At 56.6% G+C, this 21596-nt stretch overlaps 11 protein-coding genes across 11 annotated transcripts; 5 read left to right on the top strand and 6 right to left on the bottom strand.

Annotated features, from left to right (window-relative positions):
* Positions 1–463: 463 nt before the first annotated feature.
* On the top strand, positions 464–1380 carry BU26DRAFT_301124 (uncharacterized protein). The gene is made up of 2 exons (XM_033821785.1): positions 464–559; positions 615–1380. The coding sequence occupies exon 2, from the start codon at positions 746–748 to the stop codon at positions 1181–1183; it is 438 nt and encodes a 145-aa protein (XP_033685411.1). The 5' UTR covers positions 464–559; positions 615–745; the 3' UTR covers positions 1184–1380.
* On the top strand, positions 1342–2902 carry BU26DRAFT_301133 (uncharacterized protein). The gene has a single exon (XM_033821786.1). The coding sequence runs from the start codon at positions 1577–1579 to the stop codon at positions 2732–2734; it is 1158 nt and encodes a 385-aa protein (XP_033685410.1). The 5' UTR covers positions 1342–1576; the 3' UTR covers positions 2735–2902.
* A 49-nt stretch (positions 2903–2951) lies between these two features.
* Positions 2952–5989, bottom strand: BU26DRAFT_604566 (glycoside hydrolase family 16 protein). Its single transcript, XM_033835535.1, has 2 exons — positions 5499–5989; positions 2952–5452 (listed from the first exon to the last, which is right to left on the bottom strand). Exons 1-2 carry the CDS (start codon positions 5660–5662, stop codon positions 3070–3072), a joined length of 2547 nt encoding a protein of 848 aa, XP_033685409.1. The 5' UTR covers positions 5663–5989; the 3' UTR covers positions 2952–3069.
* A 530-nt stretch (positions 5990–6519) lies between these two features.
* On the bottom strand, positions 6520–7351 carry BU26DRAFT_301020 (uncharacterized protein). Its single transcript, XM_033821783.1, has 2 exons — positions 6981–7351; positions 6520–6934 (listed from the first exon to the last, which is right to left on the bottom strand). Exons 1-2 carry the CDS (start codon positions 7122–7124, stop codon positions 6623–6625), a joined length of 456 nt encoding a protein of 151 aa, XP_033685408.1. The 5' UTR covers positions 7125–7351; the 3' UTR covers positions 6520–6622.
* Positions 7109–9261, top strand: BU26DRAFT_518786 (uncharacterized protein). The gene has a single exon (XM_033828897.1). It carries the CDS (start codon positions 7579–7581, stop codon positions 9046–9048), a length of 1470 nt encoding a protein of 489 aa, XP_033685407.1. The 5' UTR covers positions 7109–7578; the 3' UTR covers positions 9049–9261.
* BU26DRAFT_301100 (uncharacterized protein) lies at positions 9023–10378 on the top strand. The gene has a single exon (XM_033821784.1). The coding sequence runs from the start codon at positions 9175–9177 to the stop codon at positions 10231–10233; it is 1059 nt and encodes a 352-aa protein (XP_033685406.1). The 5' UTR covers positions 9023–9174; the 3' UTR covers positions 10234–10378.
* Positions 10379–11188: 810 nt separating this feature from the next.
* On the bottom strand, positions 11189–13503 carry BU26DRAFT_301015 (ArfGap-domain-containing protein). Its single transcript, XM_033821782.1, has 6 exons — positions 13265–13503; positions 13164–13209; positions 12991–13113; positions 12901–12945; positions 12748–12850; positions 11189–12698 (listed from the first exon to the last, which is right to left on the bottom strand). The coding sequence occupies exons 1-6, from the start codon at positions 13377–13379 to the stop codon at positions 11469–11471; spliced, it is 1662 nt and encodes a 553-aa protein (XP_033685405.1). The 5' UTR covers positions 13380–13503; the 3' UTR covers positions 11189–11468.
* A 234-nt stretch (positions 13504–13737) lies between these two features.
* On the bottom strand, positions 13738–14682 carry BU26DRAFT_518783 (uncharacterized protein). The gene has a single exon (XM_033828896.1). It carries the CDS (start codon positions 14628–14630, stop codon positions 13896–13898), a length of 735 nt encoding a protein of 244 aa, XP_033685404.1. The 5' UTR covers positions 14631–14682; the 3' UTR covers positions 13738–13895.
* Positions 14683–14830: 148 nt separating this feature from the next.
* Positions 14831–18385, top strand: BU26DRAFT_483382 (uncharacterized protein). The gene is made up of 3 exons (XM_033825805.1): positions 14831–15251; positions 15388–16043; positions 16092–18385. Exons 1-3 carry the CDS (start codon positions 15233–15235, stop codon positions 18027–18029), a joined length of 2613 nt encoding a protein of 870 aa, XP_033685403.1. The 5' UTR covers positions 14831–15232; the 3' UTR covers positions 18030–18385.
* On the bottom strand, positions 18256–19253 carry BU26DRAFT_518780 (uncharacterized protein). The gene is made up of 2 exons (XM_033828895.1): positions 19092–19253; positions 18256–18994 (listed from the first exon to the last, which is right to left on the bottom strand). Exons 1-2 carry the CDS (start codon positions 19115–19117, stop codon positions 18727–18729), a joined length of 294 nt encoding a protein of 97 aa, XP_033685402.1. The 5' UTR covers positions 19118–19253; the 3' UTR covers positions 18256–18726.
* BU26DRAFT_518779 (NAD(P)-binding protein) lies at positions 19201–20864 on the bottom strand. The gene is made up of 3 exons (XM_033828894.1): positions 20490–20864; positions 20181–20429; positions 19201–20120 (listed from the first exon to the last, which is right to left on the bottom strand). The coding sequence occupies exons 1-3, from the start codon at positions 20651–20653 to the stop codon at positions 19643–19645; spliced, it is 891 nt and encodes a 296-aa protein (XP_033685401.1). The 5' UTR covers positions 20654–20864; the 3' UTR covers positions 19201–19642.
* Between the last annotated feature and the right edge of the window lie 732 nt (positions 20865–21596).

Below are 21596 nucleotides of genomic sequence, written 5' to 3'. Positions count from 1 at the left end.
GACTGCTCTACTGCATCGTTTAGCCCGCATACTCTACACCCCATCCTTGCATGAGCATTCCATAGTAGCATGTCTAGCCCGTCGCGCCGCATGAGTGGCGCGCTCTCTAGCGGCGGCCCATCTCGCTCCATTCTCCAGCAGCTGCTCGAGGAGATCAATGGCCCTGACAGCACGCCCATCCTCTCTCCAGACGAGCGCACGCCACAACCCATGCCCGGCTCCAGGTCTGGATCCATCAGCCGAGCCCACCACACGCCTTCGGTATGGGTCAACGGCGGATCTGCAGCTGAGGATGCCCGGCAGAAGCTGCGAGCTTTGGACGAGGCCCGCCAACGAAAACAGTCCCAGAACAAATTGAGCGCCACGCCAGACAGTTAGGCACTCTCCGAGCGACGCACATCATGCCGAACCGACGGTCGGCCATTGTCTCGCCCCAGCAGCATCCCAATTAGCGAGCCATTGCTTTCGTTCCGGCATGTGGAGTTCGCCAGCTCTGCGCCTTTGACCACCGCTGATGCCCTCCCGTCACCTCGCACCGAGCATCCGGAAAGCATCTACGGTATGATACTACCTCTTTACGGTTGTCTTTCGTCGCTGACATCGGTTTTTCGCAGCTGGAAAGAGAGAGCGAAGCAGTGCCAGCTCTCCGGAACTATTGCCAAAGCGGCGACGACCGAACGCCAGCCCAGACGCGGCTGCTCAAGTTCGCAAGCTCTCTCTTTCTGACACCGGGGCGAACACGAATATGAGGGGCGGCGGCCAAGTGATCGCTTCACTATTCTCTCGACGCTCAAGCGGCAGCGATCAGACGACGCCGACTCTCACATCATCGATCAGCACCAGGAGGAAGCCTTCTCTTGCTAGGCTTTCGACTTTCAGTTCCGTCGAGGAGCGTCCCAAGCGCTCGCCTCCACCTTCCACGCCGCAAAAACCGTTTTCGCCTGCTAGCGGTATGGGAAGCCCTGCCGCTACCCCAGCCTGGATGAAGCCTCTGCATTTGGTGGAAGTGGACGACGATAAGTCCATTTTTATGAACGTGCACGGAGAAGAATGGCGAGATCATTCGCTCTGCCTTTACTGCTTCCGGCAACATGGGAATTTCCATCGAGTCCAACGCTATGGCTGCGAGGTGTGCGGACGAGAGGAGATCTTGAAGAACCACTACTGGGAGGAGCCGTACTGAAGCGACTCGGCTTCTCTGGGAAGTCTTCCAGGTTTCTGGATGCCATGCGACACAGGGTAATTCTAAAGAGCTGTCGAAGCATTAGTATTCGGTGTAGCTTTGTATTCTTGCTTCTTCTTGGAGGTGTCTCGCCGCAATTAGTCCTGTTTTGTCCCTTCAACTTTCCTTGGAAATTCGCGACTTATCGATTTATCGATACATGGGCAATGACTCCTCTTGGATCGCATCGTGCATGCATTGTTTCTTCCCTGTCTCTCGCATGTCTAGGCAGCACCGCAGCGATCATTGCGCGCCCTATGACATAGAAGACACGCCGTCACGCTTACTCGACAACCCCCCGGGTTCCGTCTCTTTAAAGATACCTGCGTAATACGTACGACATCGCTCAGGAGGATGCTATCCGACCATCAGCCCTTCGTATGGATGATTATCGCAACCTACGCCCGACTGGCTGTGGGCACGCGAGGTATGTGGACTACCACTTCACTCTCAATTTTCCTAGATTTCACATCCCGCTACGTCGCACCATTAAGGTTGACTCATCCCTGTCCGCCGCTCTGTTCGTCGAGCGCTCTTTTCCATCGCCCTCCGTCGCCCTCCTCTCTCCAGAGCCGCCGCGACATGTCGTTCCGCTCCTTTGTCTCTCAGATGTCTGGTTCCCTCGAACACATTCACATTCCCTCTTTGGCAGTTTTGAGTATTTTAGCCCCGCGTTCGCCGTTCGCCGTTCTTTCCCTTGTGCAACCTCAACCCAACTTTGAGCTAGACCACCGCGCAAAAGCGAGCCGTGACCTCAGCCTTGCGCATTCACTCCTTGCACAAACGCGCATAGACTCGCAAAACTCTGCAACCCGTCCGTCGTTTACTTCTCTCCTCATCAGCTTGTCATTCGTTTGGGAGCCACAATTGGAACTGAAAGCCATCTTCTTCACCCTGCGAAAACCTGCCAGCAAACAAACGGCGACACATAAAATGAACGAACATCCGAGAATACCCGGAGATATTGGAGCCTCGAATATTCCGCTTACACCGCCGCAATCGCCAAAGCTGTCGCTCATTTCCGGTCTCCGGTTGCAGGAAGAACCTACGCCGCTCGCACAAGCTGCAGAGGCCTCTGAATCGCCAACGCGAGAACTACAACCAGCGATCCAGTCTCCGCATTCTCCAGCTTCACCACAGGATCCGCCAAACCTCTCCCAGTCCTCAGTACGCTCAATCTGCTCTGCCTCCTCGAAATGCTCTAACCCTTCCTCCCTCTTTTCTCATGCATCAACTTCATCATCCGGGTCCACATCGCCGGCACCGCCACTGCACTTCTACGCTAGCCTACCGAGCACAGAATGGGGGCGGACGCAGCATTTGTATGATAGCGGGCTGGTTTTCGGGACGTATGACCTGGGCAACGGAAGGAGAGGTGGGATTTCCGGGCCGAGTTCAAGCTATTACGAGGGAAAGTACGAGAGGGCGAACAAGGAGGGGAGAGGCGGAAGCGGCGATAGTAGCGGTACGGCGGAAGAGGAGGGTGGAGGCGAGACTGAAAAAGGTGGTTAGGGATTTGGTTGAGAAGGAAATTGACTAGAATGTGCACGCGAACCCTCGTGACGCTTCCAAGAGTAGAAGCGCGACTAAGGGGAAGGCATATGGAGGTGATTTAAGGCGATACCGTGGGTTGAATGTAATCATCAACACACGCATCTGTCCATTTATCGAATGCGACATTTGTGGGCCGCGTTCATACCCTCACTAAGAAACTTGGGCTCTGGTGCATAAGATGCGGTTATTAGAAACTCAGAATTAGTTCGAAATCTAACGAAAGACATGGCGTATGTTGTATCCCATTCTTTCTCAGTCTACTAACACAAGGAAACGCGTAACGTTGAACGAGCCTACAAGAACATCGCCACGGCCGCAGCAACTCCGCCAGCCATCACACCCCCAAACTTGACGCTCGAAGCCGCGCCGGTGAAGTACGGGACGTCATACGCGGTCGTCTTGCTAGCCACAGGCACGCCCGTGCCGGTTCCGTACGACATGGTCATGTTACCACCCTCATAGTGGCAGCCCGTGCGGCCACACAGAGGACTCTCCGCGGGCGTTGGTGGCACAACGGACGATGGAGAAACGGATGCTAGAGAAAAGTATTGGGCGTCGTCCTGGGCGGGCTTGGACGGCACAATAGATGATGGAGCAACGGGCACTGGAGAGGGATGCTGCGCGTAATACTCGCTCGACGGCACGGGCACAACGGAAAGAGTGACGATCTTCGTCGCATACACCGAGGGCGTCGGTGTGAGTGGGAAAGATTTATGCTCGCCATGGCCGCCGTGGGTATACACAAGGTTGGTCGGATAAATATCCGCGCACGTAGAGCAACCTCCGTACTGTATTCCGCTCGCCGAGGAGGGTGTAGGCGTCTCAGCACTCTTTGTAACGTACTCCGTCACCGGCAGCGTGAGTGTAACCGCAACCGGTGTCTCAGCGCAGCCGCTGGCGCAGTACTTGGTCGTGACTGTGTATCCGGGAGGTGGAGGAGGAGCATAGGAAGCGCCAAAGGGGGTGGAAGACTGACAGTAGGTTACAGTTTGGGTGGTGTAGATTGTAGTGTAGCCTGTGGAGCAGATGTCGACATAGCACGTTGTGTAGGTCGTGGTGTAGGTTTGGTGCTCGTAGGAGGGTGCCAAGATGGAGGCGGACTCGTAGGAGGGGATAGAGCTGGGGGTGTATTCGTAGGACGGGACGGAGCTAGTCTCATACTCATAGGAGGGAACCGAGCTGGACTCGGAGCCGTTTCCATATGTAGGAACCGAACTCGCCTTGTAGCCAGCAGGCGTGTATGAAGAGGCTCCGTAGTACTCCGCAGGTGTGGATGAGGAAGCATAGTACTGAACCGGAGTCGAGGCCGAGCTCGGGTGATGCGCTGGTGTCGAAGTGCTGCAAGGCTTGCTGCTTAACTTCGACGAGCCATACTTCACGGGGGTAGACGATGCGTAGCTGGCGTGGTCGACGGATGAGCTGCGGTAGCCGTAGCTATCGGCGGAGCTGGACACGTATCCGACAGGGGTGGACGAGCTGACGTAGCCGGCAGGAGTAGACGAGCCACCATAGGCGACGGGGATAGAAGAGCTCTGTGAGCCGTGTTCGGCCGCTAAGGAGCTTTCATAGGAATAGCCGTAGACGAAGCTACTGGAAGGAGCAGAGCTGTACGAAGATCCGGTGGAAGAAGCAGAGCTATAGGAGGAGCCATAGGAAGCGGTGGAGCTCACGACAGACGACAAAGCAGAGCTAGAGTCATAGGTGATTGAGCTGGCTGCCGTGGAAGAAGTTGAGCTAGAGGCCACGGAGGAGCCGGACAAAACGTGCGAAGAGGTGGTCGGGGTATGCGCTGAGCTGCTCTGGATGGAAGAGCTCGTCGAGCGGGCAGTGCTCGATGCCGACCAAGAGCTCGAAACCGGAGTGTCCGCCTGGTACGTCTTGAAGTAGCTGATAAGCCAATATGCGTCCTCGAAAGCAGATGGATTCTCGGCAACAAATTTGACGCAGGAGTCCACGCTACCAAGGCCGGGATACTGTTGGCAGGAAGATTGGCTATAGACGTTGCCCGCCCAGTCACCGCAGAAGGTCGTATCGAAGATGAACTGATGGTTCTTGAACCTCTCATCCATGTCGCAGGCACCCTGGAAGTTGGCGGTGGGTGTACCAAACTCGGAAATGTCAGGCTTGTCGGCAGTGATGCTTTTCGGAATACTTCCACGGGGAAAGAACCACATCTTGACGGACTCGCTGGTCCACTCCATGGCGTACACTCCTCCGCCGATGCTATTAAAATCCGTTCCGAAAGTCGTGGACTCCTTGGCGTTCACATCACAGCCGGAAGTTCCGGAAGCGCTGTCGAGAGCACAGTCATACAGTGACTGCGTCCCGGTTTGACCCTTGCCGTCCGTCTTGCAGTCCGTATCGGTATGAAGTACCATCTTGTTGAAGTTGTTCTGGTTGACGCCCTCGATGATATCGATCTCGCCGAGCTTGGGCCAGGTATCGCCGACACCATTCGACCAGAAGGCAGGCCAGGTACCGCAGATGCCTCCTGGCATATGCTTGATATCGACTACGAAGAGACCCTTGTTATACGTCTTACTCCCTTCGAGACGTATGGAGCCTCGGCCGACACCGTTGGTGGTTAGAGGCGTGGTGTAGTCCACACCAATGTAGGTGTCCTTTCCGATCGCCTTCACAAGTTTGGCCTTGGACGCGTCGGCCTCGGACATGTAACTGAGGGGTTAGTGCGAAACGTCGTCGTATGACAAGGGAGACTTACTTGACGAAGCCATGGGTAGGATCGGCTCCGGAGTAGAAGTTGAAGCCATCTAGAAACGACGAACCCTCGTGGACATCTTGAAGTTTGTAGGTAGTAGCGAGCGTGGTGGACGAAAGGGCGGATAGGACGGCGGCAGTCCGCAAAAAGAGTGATGAGAACGACATGCTAATATTAGTATAACGAGTGACTAGTATGAAGAAAAATAACGAATGTGAGTAAAAGAGATCTACAACGTCATGAAGACACTGAGAAAGTCGTTAAAGAGAGAAAGCACCAGAGCGACGGGCAGCTGATATGTATCCGGTGACCCCTGGTGCCCATCATGGATGCTTTGCTTTGTTCGGAAGAAGGCGACTGCTTGTTCCTGACGAACGACCGCATACGCAGGCCATGAGCGAGCTTGATGCCTCGAGCTGGATGACCATACCAAATGGAGATGCTCCGGACGCTCGCTAGGATCCACATGGCTGCGCCTCTGCAGGAACACATCTTTATGCCGCTAGAACTTCCCCACTCATGGCCCAATTCGGCCTGAGTTGGATGGCAGAGGCTAGCCTCCCTATAGCCTTACCGAGAAACAGTGCCCTAGAAGCGACGGCAGCGCGCTGTAAATTGCTAGGTTACGCGGTCGTCGCGCGACAGCTGGGAATGCGCGAGCCCACGGTGGCTTGGGCTCACCATAGGAAAGGTTGGCTCGGTTGCGACGGGGAGAGAGGCGGCGGCTAACGCCAAGCGCCCCAAAGCGTTTGTGGCGGGCTGTCAGGGGTATGGTCGAGATCGCGCGCTGAAAATAGGGAAATCGAGGCCTGGGCGGAAGACGGGAGAAACTCAAGCTAGAGACGACGAAATGAGATGCTGTTGTGGAGGAGCTGAACATCCCGTGGCCGCCCACTGGAGGCGGATGAAGACCTGGGGTTAGCATTAAGCTTCGCTCGCTGCTGCTCCTCAGTATGCAAATTCTGCATCGTCAATGTTCGCGCAGCCGTAGCAGCCGGATTCGAGATGCTGCCGATGGTTGTGCTAATGCATCGAGGTATAAAGAGTTGGAGGTTGACTGCTGGGCCGGGGTGGTGTCTCGAAACTGCCACACGCTAACCATTTAGGGAACTACGGCAAATGTAACTTCACCATAGCATACGTGAGCTCAACAAGGCGCGAGACTGATCGGCAGGCCAGCAGTCCTTCCAGGAGTATTGTATAATCCATGTCAACAACGTGAACGCCGATATTCCCAAGATAAACCGCTGGAACGCGATCGTTAATTGCTGTTCCTCTCTTTCTCCATAGTTGGGTCGAACCGTTCCACTTCCAGCAAGATGTCTGAGATGCGTTTCCGCCGTTGCATCTCGTTCGTCTTCTGACTTTGGAGTAACCAAACGGCGTCGTCGTCGTTTCCGAGAAAGCGGCTTAGGGTAGTTGGGTTGCGTGTTTTCGGGCTGAGGCAGGTCAGACGAAGTAGCCAATCAGATGCGGGACGCATACTTTTGCGGATGACGTATGCCATGGCCTTCGTCGTTTCTCGCAGGCATATCGGAGGTATTGGTGTGACCTTCTTCTGGCCTCTAGAAAGTGCCTCGGGGTGCTCTGATGAGATTGATTTACTCTTATGAGCCTCTGTTTGTGCATTCTCGATACTGTGCCGATTTATGTATGTCTTGCGTTCACACCCGTTCTAGGACGTACGCCTTCAGTGAGCAACATCGCAGTCGAACTGTGCCCCTGTTATGATCATTGTGGTTTCGCTGTCTCGACAGTGTTTCCACCGCACATTTGCGTTGCTCGCATCAGCTTCTTGAAACACAATATGTCTCCTGCGGTCCTTCACCACTCGATACTCGACTGCGAAGCGCCGCGATTGGCGAACAGCTGCAGGTGGCTGCATGAACCGTCTGCCTCGTTGCCTGCCTGCCGACAGGCGCAGCACCGCACATTTACGATGGCCGACATTTTCGTCGTTGCCTGATGAGAGGCCGTGGCTCGATATTGTGACAGTCCGGCTCCTGCAGAGACACTTTTCTCGACACTAGTTGTGATATCGTGTTCAGCTGGAAGCATTGGTCCGTCCTGTCTTCGGTTCGCAATGACGCTCCACCGCCAACATACCAATCAAGAAGCGCCGGCAGCCCGCCATCTCCAGAAGGTTGGCATTAGCGGCTCTCGGACATCGTATCCTCCTCCGACCCCTCCACCACTACTACCACCATCGTCTTCCCTGCCTGTTGACCAACGGTCACCAGAGCGAAGTCCTCTGAAGCCACTCCCGAGGAGTGGTACAAACTCGTCCAGAAGATCTGCCGACTCCGGATACGCCTCCGACTGTTACTCCGACCCTGGCCATCGACCCCGCAGCTGGGCTTCACCCACGCGCAAACTCAACGCCGATGAGGAGAATGCTGCCTGCGCGTTCATCGAACATGCCGACGAATGCTGGGACTGTAACTGTCTCGGTAGCGATCGGCGTCTTCGGGAACAACTCTGCGGAATAGGGGCTAGTCTAGCCGGCGAGCTCGGTCGGCTGATATACATCTCACAAGATGGTGGCATCTGGAGCAGAACGGACAACCGCCAGGTCCGGCTAGGCTACAAGCTTGGACTACGATTCGAATCGGTCTGCGGTTGGGCTGAAGCCCTTGAGCGGAGTCTATGTCGTGGTGACACCAGCCTCCTACCTCGTGACAACGACCCCTGGAATCATTCCCGCGGACATGATCCAAGAAGAGCAAATTCGATTCAAAAGACCCCACCTCCGTTGGAGCGGGCTAGACTGGGAAAGGGAGGTACAGAGTCAGCAAGGACGCTTACGAAAGCCCTCGAGACCATTGCCAGCTATCAAAAGGCTCCCGACCTACGCCGGCGAACCATCTTTGAGGATATTCGCAAGCAATTCACAGATTCTGCAACGAAGCGGGCCCTTCCTCACCAGCTACCCGCAGCTCCAGACAAGACAGTGAACTTGGGAAGTTTGCTCGTGAAAGACCAGTCCTCTGTGGCAGATTCCCCGCATGAACCTTGCGCGTTCTTTGTGCCTCGATGGACGCCAGGAGAGAGCACGCAGAGCCGGGAGACAGGAGAGGCGACCGTACATTTCGATAGTGCGGGTAGAGCCGTGGAGAACGCCTTGACGCAATTTGAGAAGCTCACATTTCAGGAAGGGGGCAATCATGCAGCATCTGAGCCTACGGACGGTATAGAAGGCTCATCTCCCTCTCAGAAGCGCCACCAACAAAGCTCATCGCCTCCATCTTCTCGGGCATACTTACAACGTTTGCAAAGGAAGCGTGTACGTGGCGATCGAGACCCCGGGGACGACTCCGGCGACGATGACGGGAACAACGATCGTCCACCGAAGAGAGATGGCAAGCGCCCGGATAGTGCGCCTAATCGGAGATTGAAATGTCCATTTTACCAACGAGCGCCAGAGAAGTGTCCTAACAAAGCATGCCGAGGCGAAGGGTTTACAGACATCGCGAAGCTCAAAGACCATATTAAGAGAGTGCACACACAACCCCTTCGATGTGTCCGGTGTTGGCAACAGGTACGTAAATGGTAGTACCTACCTAGGTATGGCGGGTCACTGTTAATCGGCCTCCTGAAAACCACTCGGGAAGACCTTCAAGGCGTAGAGACATTGACTTTCAGTTGCTCCATAAGCTAACGAATACCACTACGCTCGCAGATGGACTCCGAAGATGCTTATGATGCACATCGGCAGGAAGACATCTCCTGCAAAAAGCGACCGGAACCAGCGGACGACCGTCTTCGGCCCCAAGTACTGAAAAGCAAACTCGACTTTAAGAAGGCCCCTTACACGAATGCAAAGAGTACGGAAGAGAAATGGAGGATGGTGTTTGGGAGGCTCTTCCCTGGCGAGGAAGTTCCCTCCCCTTACGACCAACATGGCTTCACTTCGCGGCAGGAGCGGATACTTAGCGAAGTCCTCGAAGACGAGTTGACTAGGGAGCTCGGACCGGCCTCAGGGATTAGGATACATCGTATCAAAACACAGACCCTTCAGGCCTTTAGGCGTAGGCTCATGTCTATATCCTTGGAGAATGAGGACACCGTGACGCGGAAGAGTAAGAGCATGGAGATCCCGGAGGACAACACCACGGTAACCCCAGAGACCGAGAACGACTATACGCCTACAAGTAGCCAGGCGACTATGAGTAGCGCCGATATGAATAACGCGAGCCACACGATAGCTGGCTTCGTGGAGTCGTTACCCAAAACCAGGCCGGCAAATCCACAACGTTGCCACCCGTCACCTTCCGCATGCAGCACCGAAGGCATCCAGGAGTCTCTCTACGAATCGTCCCCGACAAATATCTTTTGCTCTAGTACCTCGCTGCCGAGTTCATACGCCACTGACCTCACGCGAAGCGAAGTTTATGGCTCTACCGAGGACATTCAGACGTGCAACTACCCACCATCGCTACGGCGCTTCTTTCCGCAGAGGCGGCCCCAAATTCCGCTCTCGAGGACACAATCCTCCCACCTATGGAGTCCCTCGGATCCTAAAGGCAATCCAACACAATATTCGGATGGGGCGCTTAGCTTCTCTAATGACATGCATACAATATTAGAAGAGCCGTTCCAGATGATGGAGTCAACATCCTTGTTCGAAGAGAACGGTGAGGAAGAATGGGCATGGGACGCTTATCCAGTATCAATGGAGGAATCTGGCTCACGTTTGGAATACAGCCCCGCGAAAGACCAGCGTAACGGTTACCAATGACGAACGGGTAATGGATGAGGCATTGAAGCGCTCCAGGGGGCGTTATGCAAATAGATCAATTCTCTCTACTGTGGCATCCTACTACTTATCCTGATCTATCTTACAATGTGATGAAAGGGCCTTCCTTCTCCAACGTCTGTCATCGCACACTCGTGCTCTGGATCATGAACGAGGATCGAATTGAATTGCCATTGGTTAGACCTGAGTGGCTGTGCATGTTGACCACATGCTCTGGGGCGAGTTGTAAGATACGACGCTCCGGTGCTGGAGCTGGATAGTCAAATGCACTAGCCCTGGCTAAGCAAGGTCCATCGGATTACACGGTTCGGACCGATAACCACGACGATAGATCGTGAGTTAGGGTCCTTGTTTCTTGAAGAGCCTGAGCGTACAAGCTCCGCGCGTTACAATACGGATTAGAGAGATCATGAATCAACAGCCGCCCGTTTGTCTGCTTGATCGCGCACTTGTGCTGTCAACCCATGCGTTCTTCTCTAGTAAAATATGTAGACTATTTGTGGATAGGAACAGATATCTCCCCAACTCCGGAACCACAGTTCTTTTCGTCTCCCTCTCAGCACTCCTCCGCTCCCTTCTCTTCCAACCCGAACATGTAGTTCTCCGCCGGTTCCTTCCAAGGCTTCTCCGCTGGGCCCAAGTGAGGGGTAGAAGATGAGGTTCTGCAAGCCGGACATCTCCTTCCCGGGCGTTGTTTCGGTGGATTTGGGACGACACGACTAGGACTGACTCTTGTTGTTTCGCTTTTGCTATTTCTTTGCTTTTCTTTGCTTTCTTCGCGCTTTGCCTTTTATTTGCTTTCCATTTGCTTCCATGTGCGACTGAAGGGGTCTTGTTCTAATCTTTTGGTTCCTCTTGCGCCAGGTTCCTGCCGTGTCTTTTGATCTCCCCATCAGGGTGAGATTTGAGGCACGCTGGGACCTGTAGCTTGAGTTACGGTCTCATCTGAACAGGTACTCCCCGAAGTTATTTCGATGTATGCGTGTGTGCGTTCCGCGTTGTAGTGGTAGCTAGAGGTCTTATGCAAGGATGCCTGGCTTATATGTTCATGGCAAAGCAGAGTAGGTTTTCATATCATGTGCCGGTTTCATTTGTATATGCTTGTGCTCTCCCTACGCAGACTGACCCGCGCCTTATCGATGATGCGTTTGACTGATCCAACCGCGGGGTAATCTAAACCATACGCAACACCCACCTCCATTCCGTCAAAAAGGCAACTACTCCCAAACGTTCGAGAACAGATCATCGCCGCCTCCGAATCCACCCACCGGCTTATTACTTGTCGTGCTGGTGTGGTGATGCGTGGTTGTAGTCGGCGCGGCGCTGCTCCATCCGCCGAAGTCATCGTCTTGTGTCACTGTCGGCGCGACCCAGCTTGGGCTCTTCGGCTGCGTGTGATGTGGCGTAGTAGTGTGGCTAGTCATTGTAGTAGTATGTGTCGAATGGGTAGACCCGGAAGAGGCCCAAGCATCATTGCTTCCCCAAGCATCCATGTTTGCGAAGCCAGAATAGTTGGGTGCAGACACAGGAGCCGGTGCGGGATTGGGCGCAGCAGGTGCTGGCGGAGCAGCTGGCGAAGACAGGTTGAAAGCCGAGCTCATGGAGGGAGACGTCATCGGCGGAGAGACCGGCTTAGGGGCGGAAGGCGGCGCCGAAGGCATAGAAAGGTCTAGGAGGTCGTTCATCCCCGAGGAGGGAGCTGCGGGTTTAGAGGGTGCGGATGGGAAGGCGGCAAAGTCACCGAAGCCACCCGATGAGCTTGTGGTCCGCTTCTGGGAAAAGGTCTGAGTAGTGTGTGGAGACCTTGGCGTGGAGTCGAAGAAATTGCCTCCGCCTCCGAACATGTTTGAGGACGACGAAGGCGGCGACTTGGCGCTTGAAAAACTGTCAAGTCCTGCAAACGGAGATGGTTTTGGCTGGAGGGGTGGGGGCTGTGACCCAAACGAAAGGCTGCTGAAAGCGTCACCCAGACCCCCCAAGCCCGACTGGGGCGATTGCTGCACTGGTGGGGAAGTGAGGCCTCCAAAGGAATCCTGGCGCACATGCTGTTGTGGTTGAGGTGCTGCGGCTGGCTTCGCAGCGTATAGGGATAAAATGGACTGCTTGAGATCAGGTCTGGAAGGGGCAGCAGCAGCTGGCCCTGTGCTAGAGGGTCGGGCTGGTTGTGCTGGTGTAGCCCCTAAGAAATCCAGCCCTAACAAGGAGTCGCCTGCCTTTGTTTGCTTTGGGGGAACCGGCTCAGCCTTCGGCGGAACAGCGCGCGAGGCCGGAGGCCCAGTGCTCGGCCGCGGTGGTGCGGGCGTCTCATCGCCAAAGAGGTCGATGGCGGGTTGAGGTGCTGGCGGTGCCCGAGAGCTGGCAGAGCGGGCAGGCCCAGCCCCACCACTGGCGAGACGCTGCGATGCGGAACGCTCGATCTGTACTTTCTCTTGGACCTTCTTTAACGGCTGCCGCAATGTAAGCGTCTCCCCTTTCGCGGCGTCGTCTGCAACTCACTACGTCGTCGTCTTCTACGTCTAGGGTAGACGGATCCGGCATTGGCCCGTCCATGACCCAGCGCTTGGATTCATACTTTGTCCGGATGAAGTTCTCGATCTTGCTGCGGAGGCATTAGCACAAGAGCGCATAGAGTGCGGAGGAAAGGCTTGCGCTTCAGACGGCACATGTCCCGATGCTAATTTCGCTTCCCAGTATCTACGAATGTCAGCCCGTGCGCCTGGTAGCCTGCTCCATACTGACTTGTTCGCGCGGGCATTGCCCCACTTTATCATGCTCTGTAGCTGTTCGTCGGTCCAGGAATCGAGGTCAACGGACTTGACTCGGCTGATGTGTGTACCCATGCCACGGTGGATGCCAGAGCACCTGCGTAGGTTAGCGCGAAGAATGGATGAGTCTCGAGCGGGTTGGCGTACCGGATGCATATGAAGATGCCCAGATTCCAGCTGGCCCATCGGGGGTCTACACACTATGTTAGCATGCTAGACAGCGGAGAGGAGTAAATGACGGAGCGCACGCTTGTTTCTCTTGCAGTCAGCGCAGCTCTTGTTAGCCTCGATCTTGACCAGGCTCTTGAGCGTCTGGCGGTTCTGCTCAGCGCGGTCGGCGGTGGGATTGGGCCGCCGCGACATGGTGGCGGAGTGAGGTCTGCTCGAAGTGGGTATGTGGTTCCTATGCGGGCTTTGGTGGTCGAAGACGCGGCGAGCTGGAAGGCGAGCGTGTTTGGAGGGCTGTGGTGTCGCGGAGAGGTAGACGTGGTAGACTATGGTCTGGGGCCGACGGCACTATGCTTGTCCAGAGATGTCTTGGCGGCGTCGGAGTCGCACCTAACAGGTGTGAATTCTGATTGGCCGACGCCGAGAGCAACTCCGCTGGGAGCGATAGAACGTTGGCAGCGAACTGGCAACTCGCAAATAGTATTCACAGTAGTGTAGGAGTACCGGGGCGTAGGCAGCAGATGTCGGGCGGCTCATCACTCATAAAAGATGCATGCGTTCATGGGCTATTGCTACAGGTTGAATTCAAATGGTATCATCCCAACGCCATTGACTTTGGCATCGATCCGGCGGTATGCTGCATATGCGCAGATGCGCCATGCCAACATCACGCTGCCCAATGCAATGCAGGTGCAGATGCAGATGCGTGGGTTAGGCTGGACGAAACCGCCAGTCGTCCCAGTCCTCATCCTCCGACTCGCTCTCTTCATCCTCCGGTGGCGGCGGTGCAAGTACGATATCCCCGGTCTTCGCCTGAAGGTGCGCGCTCCGAAGGGCTTCCCTCTTCTCTCGCAGCTTCTTGACCCTCTCCTCCAGGCCTTCCATCTCGTCGAATTCGTCCTCCAGAGCCCGGGCAGCGTCTTCCTTTTCGCCCTCCATTTCCTCGTCCCGCCTGGCGCGCTGGGCGCTCTGCTCTTCTCGTGCCTGGGCGGCGAGTTCGGCAGCCGTCATCGGCGCGGACTCTATGACAGCGCGCGATGGGTATGGGGGGCGATTGCGCCGTGCTTCTGCGGCCTGGTCCATCTCCTTCAGGAAAGCGTCAAGCTCGGCCTCGGCGGCGGGATCGGCTGGTGCTGCGGGCGGTACTGGGGCGTCTGCAGCTTTCGGACGGTGGTCGCTCTGCAACGCTTCGGGTGCTTGCGCGGTGTTCAAGGCGGCCGGGGGCGAGGCATGCTCGTGGTCGGCAGCGCCGGCGTCGAAGAAGCCCGCCGGCACGGCCGCCGCATCCTCTGTCCGTGTCCGCTTGCGCTCTTCCTGTCCGTCGTCTGCGGCCTTTCGCTTCTTCGACACGGGGGCGGCGGCGGGGGTCGGGGATTGCTTTTGCGGGCGGGCTGCCTGCTGTCGGGCTGCTCGCTCCTGGCGAAGCAGAGACCGCACGTCTGCCATGGTGCCGAAAGAGGGGGGAGGGGAGGGGGGTTCTGTCGTTTGTGCAGGTTCTCGGCGGCAGCAGCAGCAGTTGATGGAGCGGCTGGTAGAGCGGGCCGACTATTGCGCCTGCCAAGACGCGCTCGGCAAAGCTCCACCCTCGAGCCGCGCGACTCCTCTCCACATTCCCTCACCCACCACACGACACCTCGCACGACCACCCATTGCGCGCCCTCGCCCCCGGCCTCGGCGCAACTGCTCTCATCTCTCGGCGTGCGCACTCACCGGGGCGCGACTGCTCCGTCTAGTCTCTTCCTTCGGCGCGCGCGCAGCCCGCGGCGGCCGCGCTGGGCTGGCGAAAGGTTCTGCCCGCGCGAGGAACGAGGCAGCTGCCGACTGCTCGCGACGCCCGCGACGCCCGCTGACCAGCATCGGGTGGCAGGGACGGCAAGGACCCCTGGCGCGCTGTTTTCTTCTGGCTGGGAGGAGTCGTCGTTCACCGCGGCCTGCACGCTTCACCGCACCGCAGCCCGCAGCGCCGGCCCGGGCCTTTTCGTAGACAGACCGTGAATTGCTTCGCCCATTGTAAAAGTTGATCGCGTCTGCACTGAGCCCACTCCCGCATGTCCTCCACCATGGCCGGTAAGCACACTCCCTCGCCGCGCGCCGTGTCGGGGAGCCCAATGACTCCCTGTAACGCGCCGCCACTCCACTCCACTCCACTCCACTCCATTCCACTCCTCCACCCTCGACAGCCATGCTGACAGCACTGCTGCAGACGAAGTCCGTCGCTCCGGCCGCGCGAACAAGGGCCACCATACCAAGAACGCCGACGCCCTCGACGAGGCCATCCTGCAGAAGCCCAAGGCGAAGGCGAAGGCGGATAAAAAGGACAAGGCCGCGGAAAAGGGCCAGGCTGCGCGCTCGCAGTCGGCCCAGTCTGGCAACGACCACGACGACAACAATAACGACAACGACGACGGCAACGGCAACGACGACGAGAATGCCATCATCCGATGTGTCTGCGGCGACCAGCGCGACATCCTCAGGCGCAAGATGATCTGCTGCGACAAGTGCGAAGCCTGGCAGCACAACCGATGTCTGAACCTCCCCGAGTCCGATGAGTACTGGAACAAGCGCCAGTACTTTTGCGAGCAATGCAAGCCCGAGGACCACGCCGAGCTTCTCGCTGCCATGGCCCGTGGGGAGAAGCCCTGGAACCGGAAGAAGGGCCAGAAGCCCCCCAAGTCGCGCCCCAGCGATGTAAAAGCGGAGACGAAACAGGAAAAAGCCAAGGTGCCTACACCTCCGGCCCAGCTTCCCGCACCCTCTGCCCCGGCCCCGGCCCCGTCTGCGGCTCAAGCCCCTCCTGCTCCTAGTCCCGCACCCAAAGACGCCCAGCAGGAGGTTACGAATGGCCAAGCAGAAGCAAAGGTAATCTACTCCGCGTTCTTTGCCTTCGACTATACTGACCTCCTGCAGCCAAGCAAGAAAGAATCTCCCAAGAGCCAGCCACAATCACCGCTGGGCGAGAAACGACGGCATGAATCCGTCGCGGAAAAGGATAGCTCCACCAAGAAGCGCAGAAAATCGAGCGCCCAGCATCAGGCCAAAGCGGCCCCACAATCCGCTGTCGCTGCAGATATCAGCGCATTACCTCACAAGCAAAGGGCAGTAGCAGAGAAGCTAAGGGATACAATCGTACCCATGATCAATTCAGCCACAGACTCTCGTGGCTATCGCGTACCAGACGGGGAGACTGCCAAATCCATCGCTACCCGTCTCGCCCTCCAGATCGATCGCGCCGCTACGGAGCATCATGGCGAGCCGGCTGGTCCCGATTCGCCGTTTTTGCAGCACATGCGTAGTATCATTTTCAACGTAAAGAAGAATGCCATTCTAGTCGACCGCTTGCTCTCTGGTAGCCTGACCCCGCAAGAGTTCGCCTCCATGGCCCCCGAGGAAATGGCGAGCGAGGAGAAGCAGCGCGAATACGCCGCCCTGAGAGAGGCAGCTGAAAAACAGATGGTGCTTACCGAGGAATCCGGCCCCCGGCTCCGCAAGACTCACAAGGGTGAGGAAGTCGTGGGCGAAGAAGACAACGCGCCTATCGACGAAGAGTTCAGGCCGCCGCCCCCTCGAGATAGAGACAGCGTGTCAGACGAGAAGGTCCCACCTCAGTCCCCCCGCGACGAGCAGATGACTGTGGAACTTCCAGAGGACATGGGTAAGGAACGACGTGCGCCACTCTCAATAGACACGGCAGACGCGCAAGCCGATGGCGTCCGCCGCCCCTCCACCACGTTCGATATCAATTTGGTTTACGACAAGGTTCGCTCCCCTCAGAACGATCAACAAGCCTTCCTTCAGCGCCGCCAGAGCTCGATAAGGGTCCAAGAAAAGCCATCACAAGGCCCAGGATTTGATGCCGACGTTGATCGATTGCTCAAGGATGAAGACATGGACGTCGAAATGTCCGGTTACTCTGCCGATCCTACCATCGTATGGCAAGGGACAATCAGCATGCAGTCGCTGGAGCCATTTGATGCCGTCGCTCGATTTGTCGCCGGTGGAGACTTCGGGCAGGTCGTTCCTTGGGACAAGCTGCTGACACCAACGTTACCCATCCAAGGGCGCATCGAGAAAAGTAAAGGCGACGAATACATCCGAGGTCTGGCATCAAGCGGCACCCATGATGTGGGTGTGCTCGCCCTCAGCCCAGTCTCTCCCGAAGGACGCGAGGTCATGGACACGCTGTATTCTTATTTCCAGCCACGAGGGCGCTGGGGCGTAGTTCCAGTGGACAAGCTCGGAAATGAAGCGATGCGCGACCTATACGTTATCCCAATCGAGCCCGGACCCGGCAATCTCCCGGATTTCCTCGACATGCTAGAGTACTGCACGATCGAAACGCCTCGTAAAGAGCACATGATTCTTCTAGCTCTAATCGCGAAGCTTCCGGAAACCAAACCTCAGCCACCTTTCGAGCAATATCTGCCACAGGACATTGCAGCCGCCCCTGTCGCCCCACCAGCAAACGGCCCCACCAACGGACCAAGCCCATCGCCGGTCAATCCTCACGGTCCGCAATACTCTCCCGTAGGCCCAAGCTTTCCTCCCAGCCACAATTACGGGAACCCTTTTGGTGCGCCAAACAACAACGGACATGCTCAGCAAATGCCGATGCCCGATGCACCGCCACACCACCAGCCCCCGAAGGCAGTGGAGATCTTTGGGCCTTTCATCAACGTTCCGGTCGTCCAGTACTGTCTGACCAGCACAGGCTCCTCCATGTCAGAAACGCAGATGGAGAACCTCCGGGAGATCGTGGAGCATGTGCCCGAGGTGCGGAACGATTTGACTCTGCTTGGTCGGCACATGAAAGAGAAGGAGGCTAGGGCTAGACAGGCTCAGCCGTGATGGGAAAACCAGGGTAGAGAATCTGGTATCTGGTGAGGATGAGGAATGATTAGGTTCTTTCTTAAAACACTTTTGTATCCTTTCGCTTTCGCGGCGCGCCGGAGTATCGTCGGTGTACAGGTTTATGCGGTGGCTGCTATCCAATCGATACCCCATATGCAGCTCGATGGGGAGGATGGGGGTTCAATTTAGTTTGACTGGATATTTACTGGTTGGAAATCTACATGTTCTATCTTTCTGCTGTGTGTGGACGAGAAAATCCTTTCTACTATTGTTTCCAATGAATGTGTTATCTCGTACTAATGAAATTGCGCTCTGAGCCTCATTTCTTTCGGTCGTCTTTGTAGAACCCGGATAGGAATTGTATAGGAGGCAGTGGTTCTAATGACGGTGGTTATATTGTTGCGTGTACCTATACCAATCAATGTACAGCGGTTTACGCCAAATACGCGCCCAATGCCAGACGCCGGCGCTTAATATTTGTGAGCTTGGCCAAGTTCAACATGAACGCCGGACGAGTATGCATGCCGCACAAAAATGACGCCTCGCTTCTCTACGGTACAATCTGCCCTTCATCGAGTCCCCTCCCTACTTGCCTTCGCTCAAAGCAGATCTCGCGCCGGTCCACTCATATGTCCGTCTCTCCTGGCCAAGTAGGTGTTATGATACGCTAGCCGTCGTTCCACGCTCCCGGTCCTCAGAACACCAGATGCCATATCCAATACAGGATCAACACGACGCCGACGATTATCCCAGCGAGTTTGAGGATCGCGATTTTGTTGCCCGATTGCGCCATCCTCGTCAATCTCGTTGCGCTGCCTTTTACGGAGGTGCCGAGGGAGGAGAAGGTCTCGGACGTGCTGTCGATGACATGCTGGTCCCGCGCGTTGTCGTAGATGTCTATTGTCACGCCGCGGAGGGCCGAGACTTTGGAGGCGAGCTCGTCGAGGCGGGAGTTGTTCTGTCTGGGAGGGGCGTTAGCGCTGTGGGTTGGAGGCGCGGGAGCGGACGGAGTGGAAAAGGGTGGGTAAAGGGTGGAAGGGTGGGAAGGGGTCGAAGTACCGTTCGCGCTCGTAGGCGTCGGACATGGTGACGGTGGGCGGTTGAGACGTTTACGGGGGATGGGAGACGTGGCTTTGTCGTGAACGGTGCGATACGAGTGGGTTGCGCGAGGCTTCAAGGCTTGGAAGAGGAAATCCAGCGGTATCCAAGGCGTACGCGGCTTGGGCGGAATCGTGGGCTTGCTTTTGAAGGTGCCTTGGGGTTGCGGATCTGGTGACGGCAGAGGTTACGGATGCCAAGACTGGCTGGCGTGTGATTGGTTGCTATGATTAGGCGCACAAGGCTGAATCGAGGCTGGTTGTGGGGAAATGTCACGATGCTGCACCGCACTGCACCGCACTGCACCTTCATTCCTCCTTCTCACCTCAATGACGCGAGACGAATCTGCACTTTTGCGCTGTACGTGCCAAAATATCCGGTCCTGGGTATCTATCCATGTCCCAAACTCCGAAGACTCCGCGCGTATTACAGGTCCGCCAGGCGGCCTAAAAGCAACCCCCGTATCAACGAACCAACCATCCAGGATCGTCCCTCTCCCTCCCTCGCTTCTTCTACCACAATGTATAGCCTCCATCGATTATAATGTCCGACCCCGTCATAAACGCACTAGCGTCACTTGCCAACAACACCGCCAAATTATTCAACTCATCTACGCCTCCCAACCTCCTCTGCGGCGTCCTCTCAATCCACATCTTCTTCTCCGCCTCTAGCTCTGGCACACGGTTCAGCGCCGTATCCATGTACCCGGGGCTAATCGCATTCACCCGAATGCCGTACTGCGCCCACTCCGCCGCCAGCGACTTGGTCATCTGGATGAGGGCGGCCTTGGACGCGTTGTAGCACGATTGCTGCTGTGGGTAGTTCACAATGGACCCGCTCATGGAGGCGATGTTTATGATGGAGCCGTGCGTGTTGGTGCGGATCATGGCTTGCCCGACAGCTTGGGCGACGGCGAAGTTGCCGATGAGGTTGATTTCGATGAGGCGCCGGAAGCGGTGCATGTCGTAGGTTTCGGCGGGCATGTTGGAGCTGACTCGTGTATTAGCATTATCTAGCAACCGGGACAGGCAGAAGATAGGGGGAGCGTACTCAGCGATACCAGCGGAGTTGATGAGGATGTCGATGCGCCCGAAGTGGTCCATGATGTCTTGGACTGTCTGCTGAACGACCAGCTCTTGTGTGATGTCGATGGGGTAGAATAGCACGTCTACGCCCGTCTGCTCGGCGAGCTCCCGCGCGGCTTGCTCGCCCTCGGGTAGCAGGTCTAGAATGGCCATGCCTCGGACGCCTGCTTCGGCGAGGGCTTGTGCCATGTTGTAGCCTAGGCCTCGGCCAGCACTGAATTGCTGTCAGTGTCTCGCTTCCTCTGCACCGAAGGGCATTCAAACAAAAGCTTACCCAGTAAGCACGGCAACCCTCTCCTGCAAGCAGAATCTCTTCATCGTCGGCGTCAACCGCTCCACCACACTCTCATCCAGCGGATACGCCCTCTTCTTCACATCAGCGCCCGGCGGCGTAACTACCGGTGGCGACGGCGGCGGTGTATCGATCATCGGGACCATTGGAGCTTCAGACAGTGGCTGTGGAGCAGTCGTTGGCAGGACATGGCTCGCATTCTGATGCTTCTTGCCATGCGTGAAGGACCGAAGACCCGCTCCCGCCGCTGTCCTTGCGTAGTGGTGGTACTGCGTTCCGTGCCGGGCTGGAAATCGGACAGGTGCTGATTTCAGCATGGATATTCGTGGGTGACTTGATGGTCGCGTAGCGTTCGTGTATGTCGTTCGGTGACGGTAAAGTCAAGAAGAAATAGTTGATCTTGAAGAACAAGCATACTCTGCCAGTAGCCGGGACGATTTTATATGGGATGAAAAACACTTGGCGCAAGGGGCCTTGCTACGCGCAGAATGGTGGCTGAGGCGGTCGTGGTGTGAATTACCGCATCCGGTTGTGCACGTGCGGCTCGCCTCTTGCCTCCCTACCGTGACCAAGCGCCCTACTCTTCAGCTCGCACATGCCACACCACATCCTCTCTCCGCATTCACTCGACAGATTTCGCTCAATTGTGGATGGCAGGGCGGGCATAGCTAGTGCGACGACTTTGCAATTTGAGTTGAGAGAATTGGTGTTTTTGTAGGAGGGGTGCAGCGGGGGCATTCTGCGCAGCTGTCGGTGAGGTCCGCACAGGGCGCAGTCGGCACGCGCCGAACAATGGAATGTCATGTGACGCGAAATTCGGTGAGTGGAATGCATGCGGGCTATGAATAGTGGGAGGGGGAGGCTCGCAGTATTGACTGAAAGTTTTGGAGGTGTAGATGACGCGAAGGTAGCGTGGTGTTGAGTGGCAGCGCCAAGGACCCTGCCCAGGTCCCTTTCACCGTCCGAGCCTCCTCAGTCCACCTCTTCCCGCGTCCACCGCTCCAGACACAGCAGCACGTCCTACCGTACCACCTCCCTCAACCAGCTGTTCCCCCGCGCCTCCTCCTTACAGTACACAGCCGTCCTCTC

Source organism: Trematosphaeria pertusa, assembly GCF_010094035.1.
Source record: "Trematosphaeria pertusa strain CBS 122368 unplaced genomic scaffold BU26scaffold_6, whole genome shotgun sequence".
Taxonomy (NCBI): Eukaryota; Fungi; Ascomycota; class Dothideomycetes; order Pleosporales; family Trematosphaeriaceae; genus Trematosphaeria; species Trematosphaeria pertusa.
The sequence above is the reverse complement of the archived record's forward strand: the minus strand, read 5'-3'. Positions and strand labels throughout refer to the sequence as shown.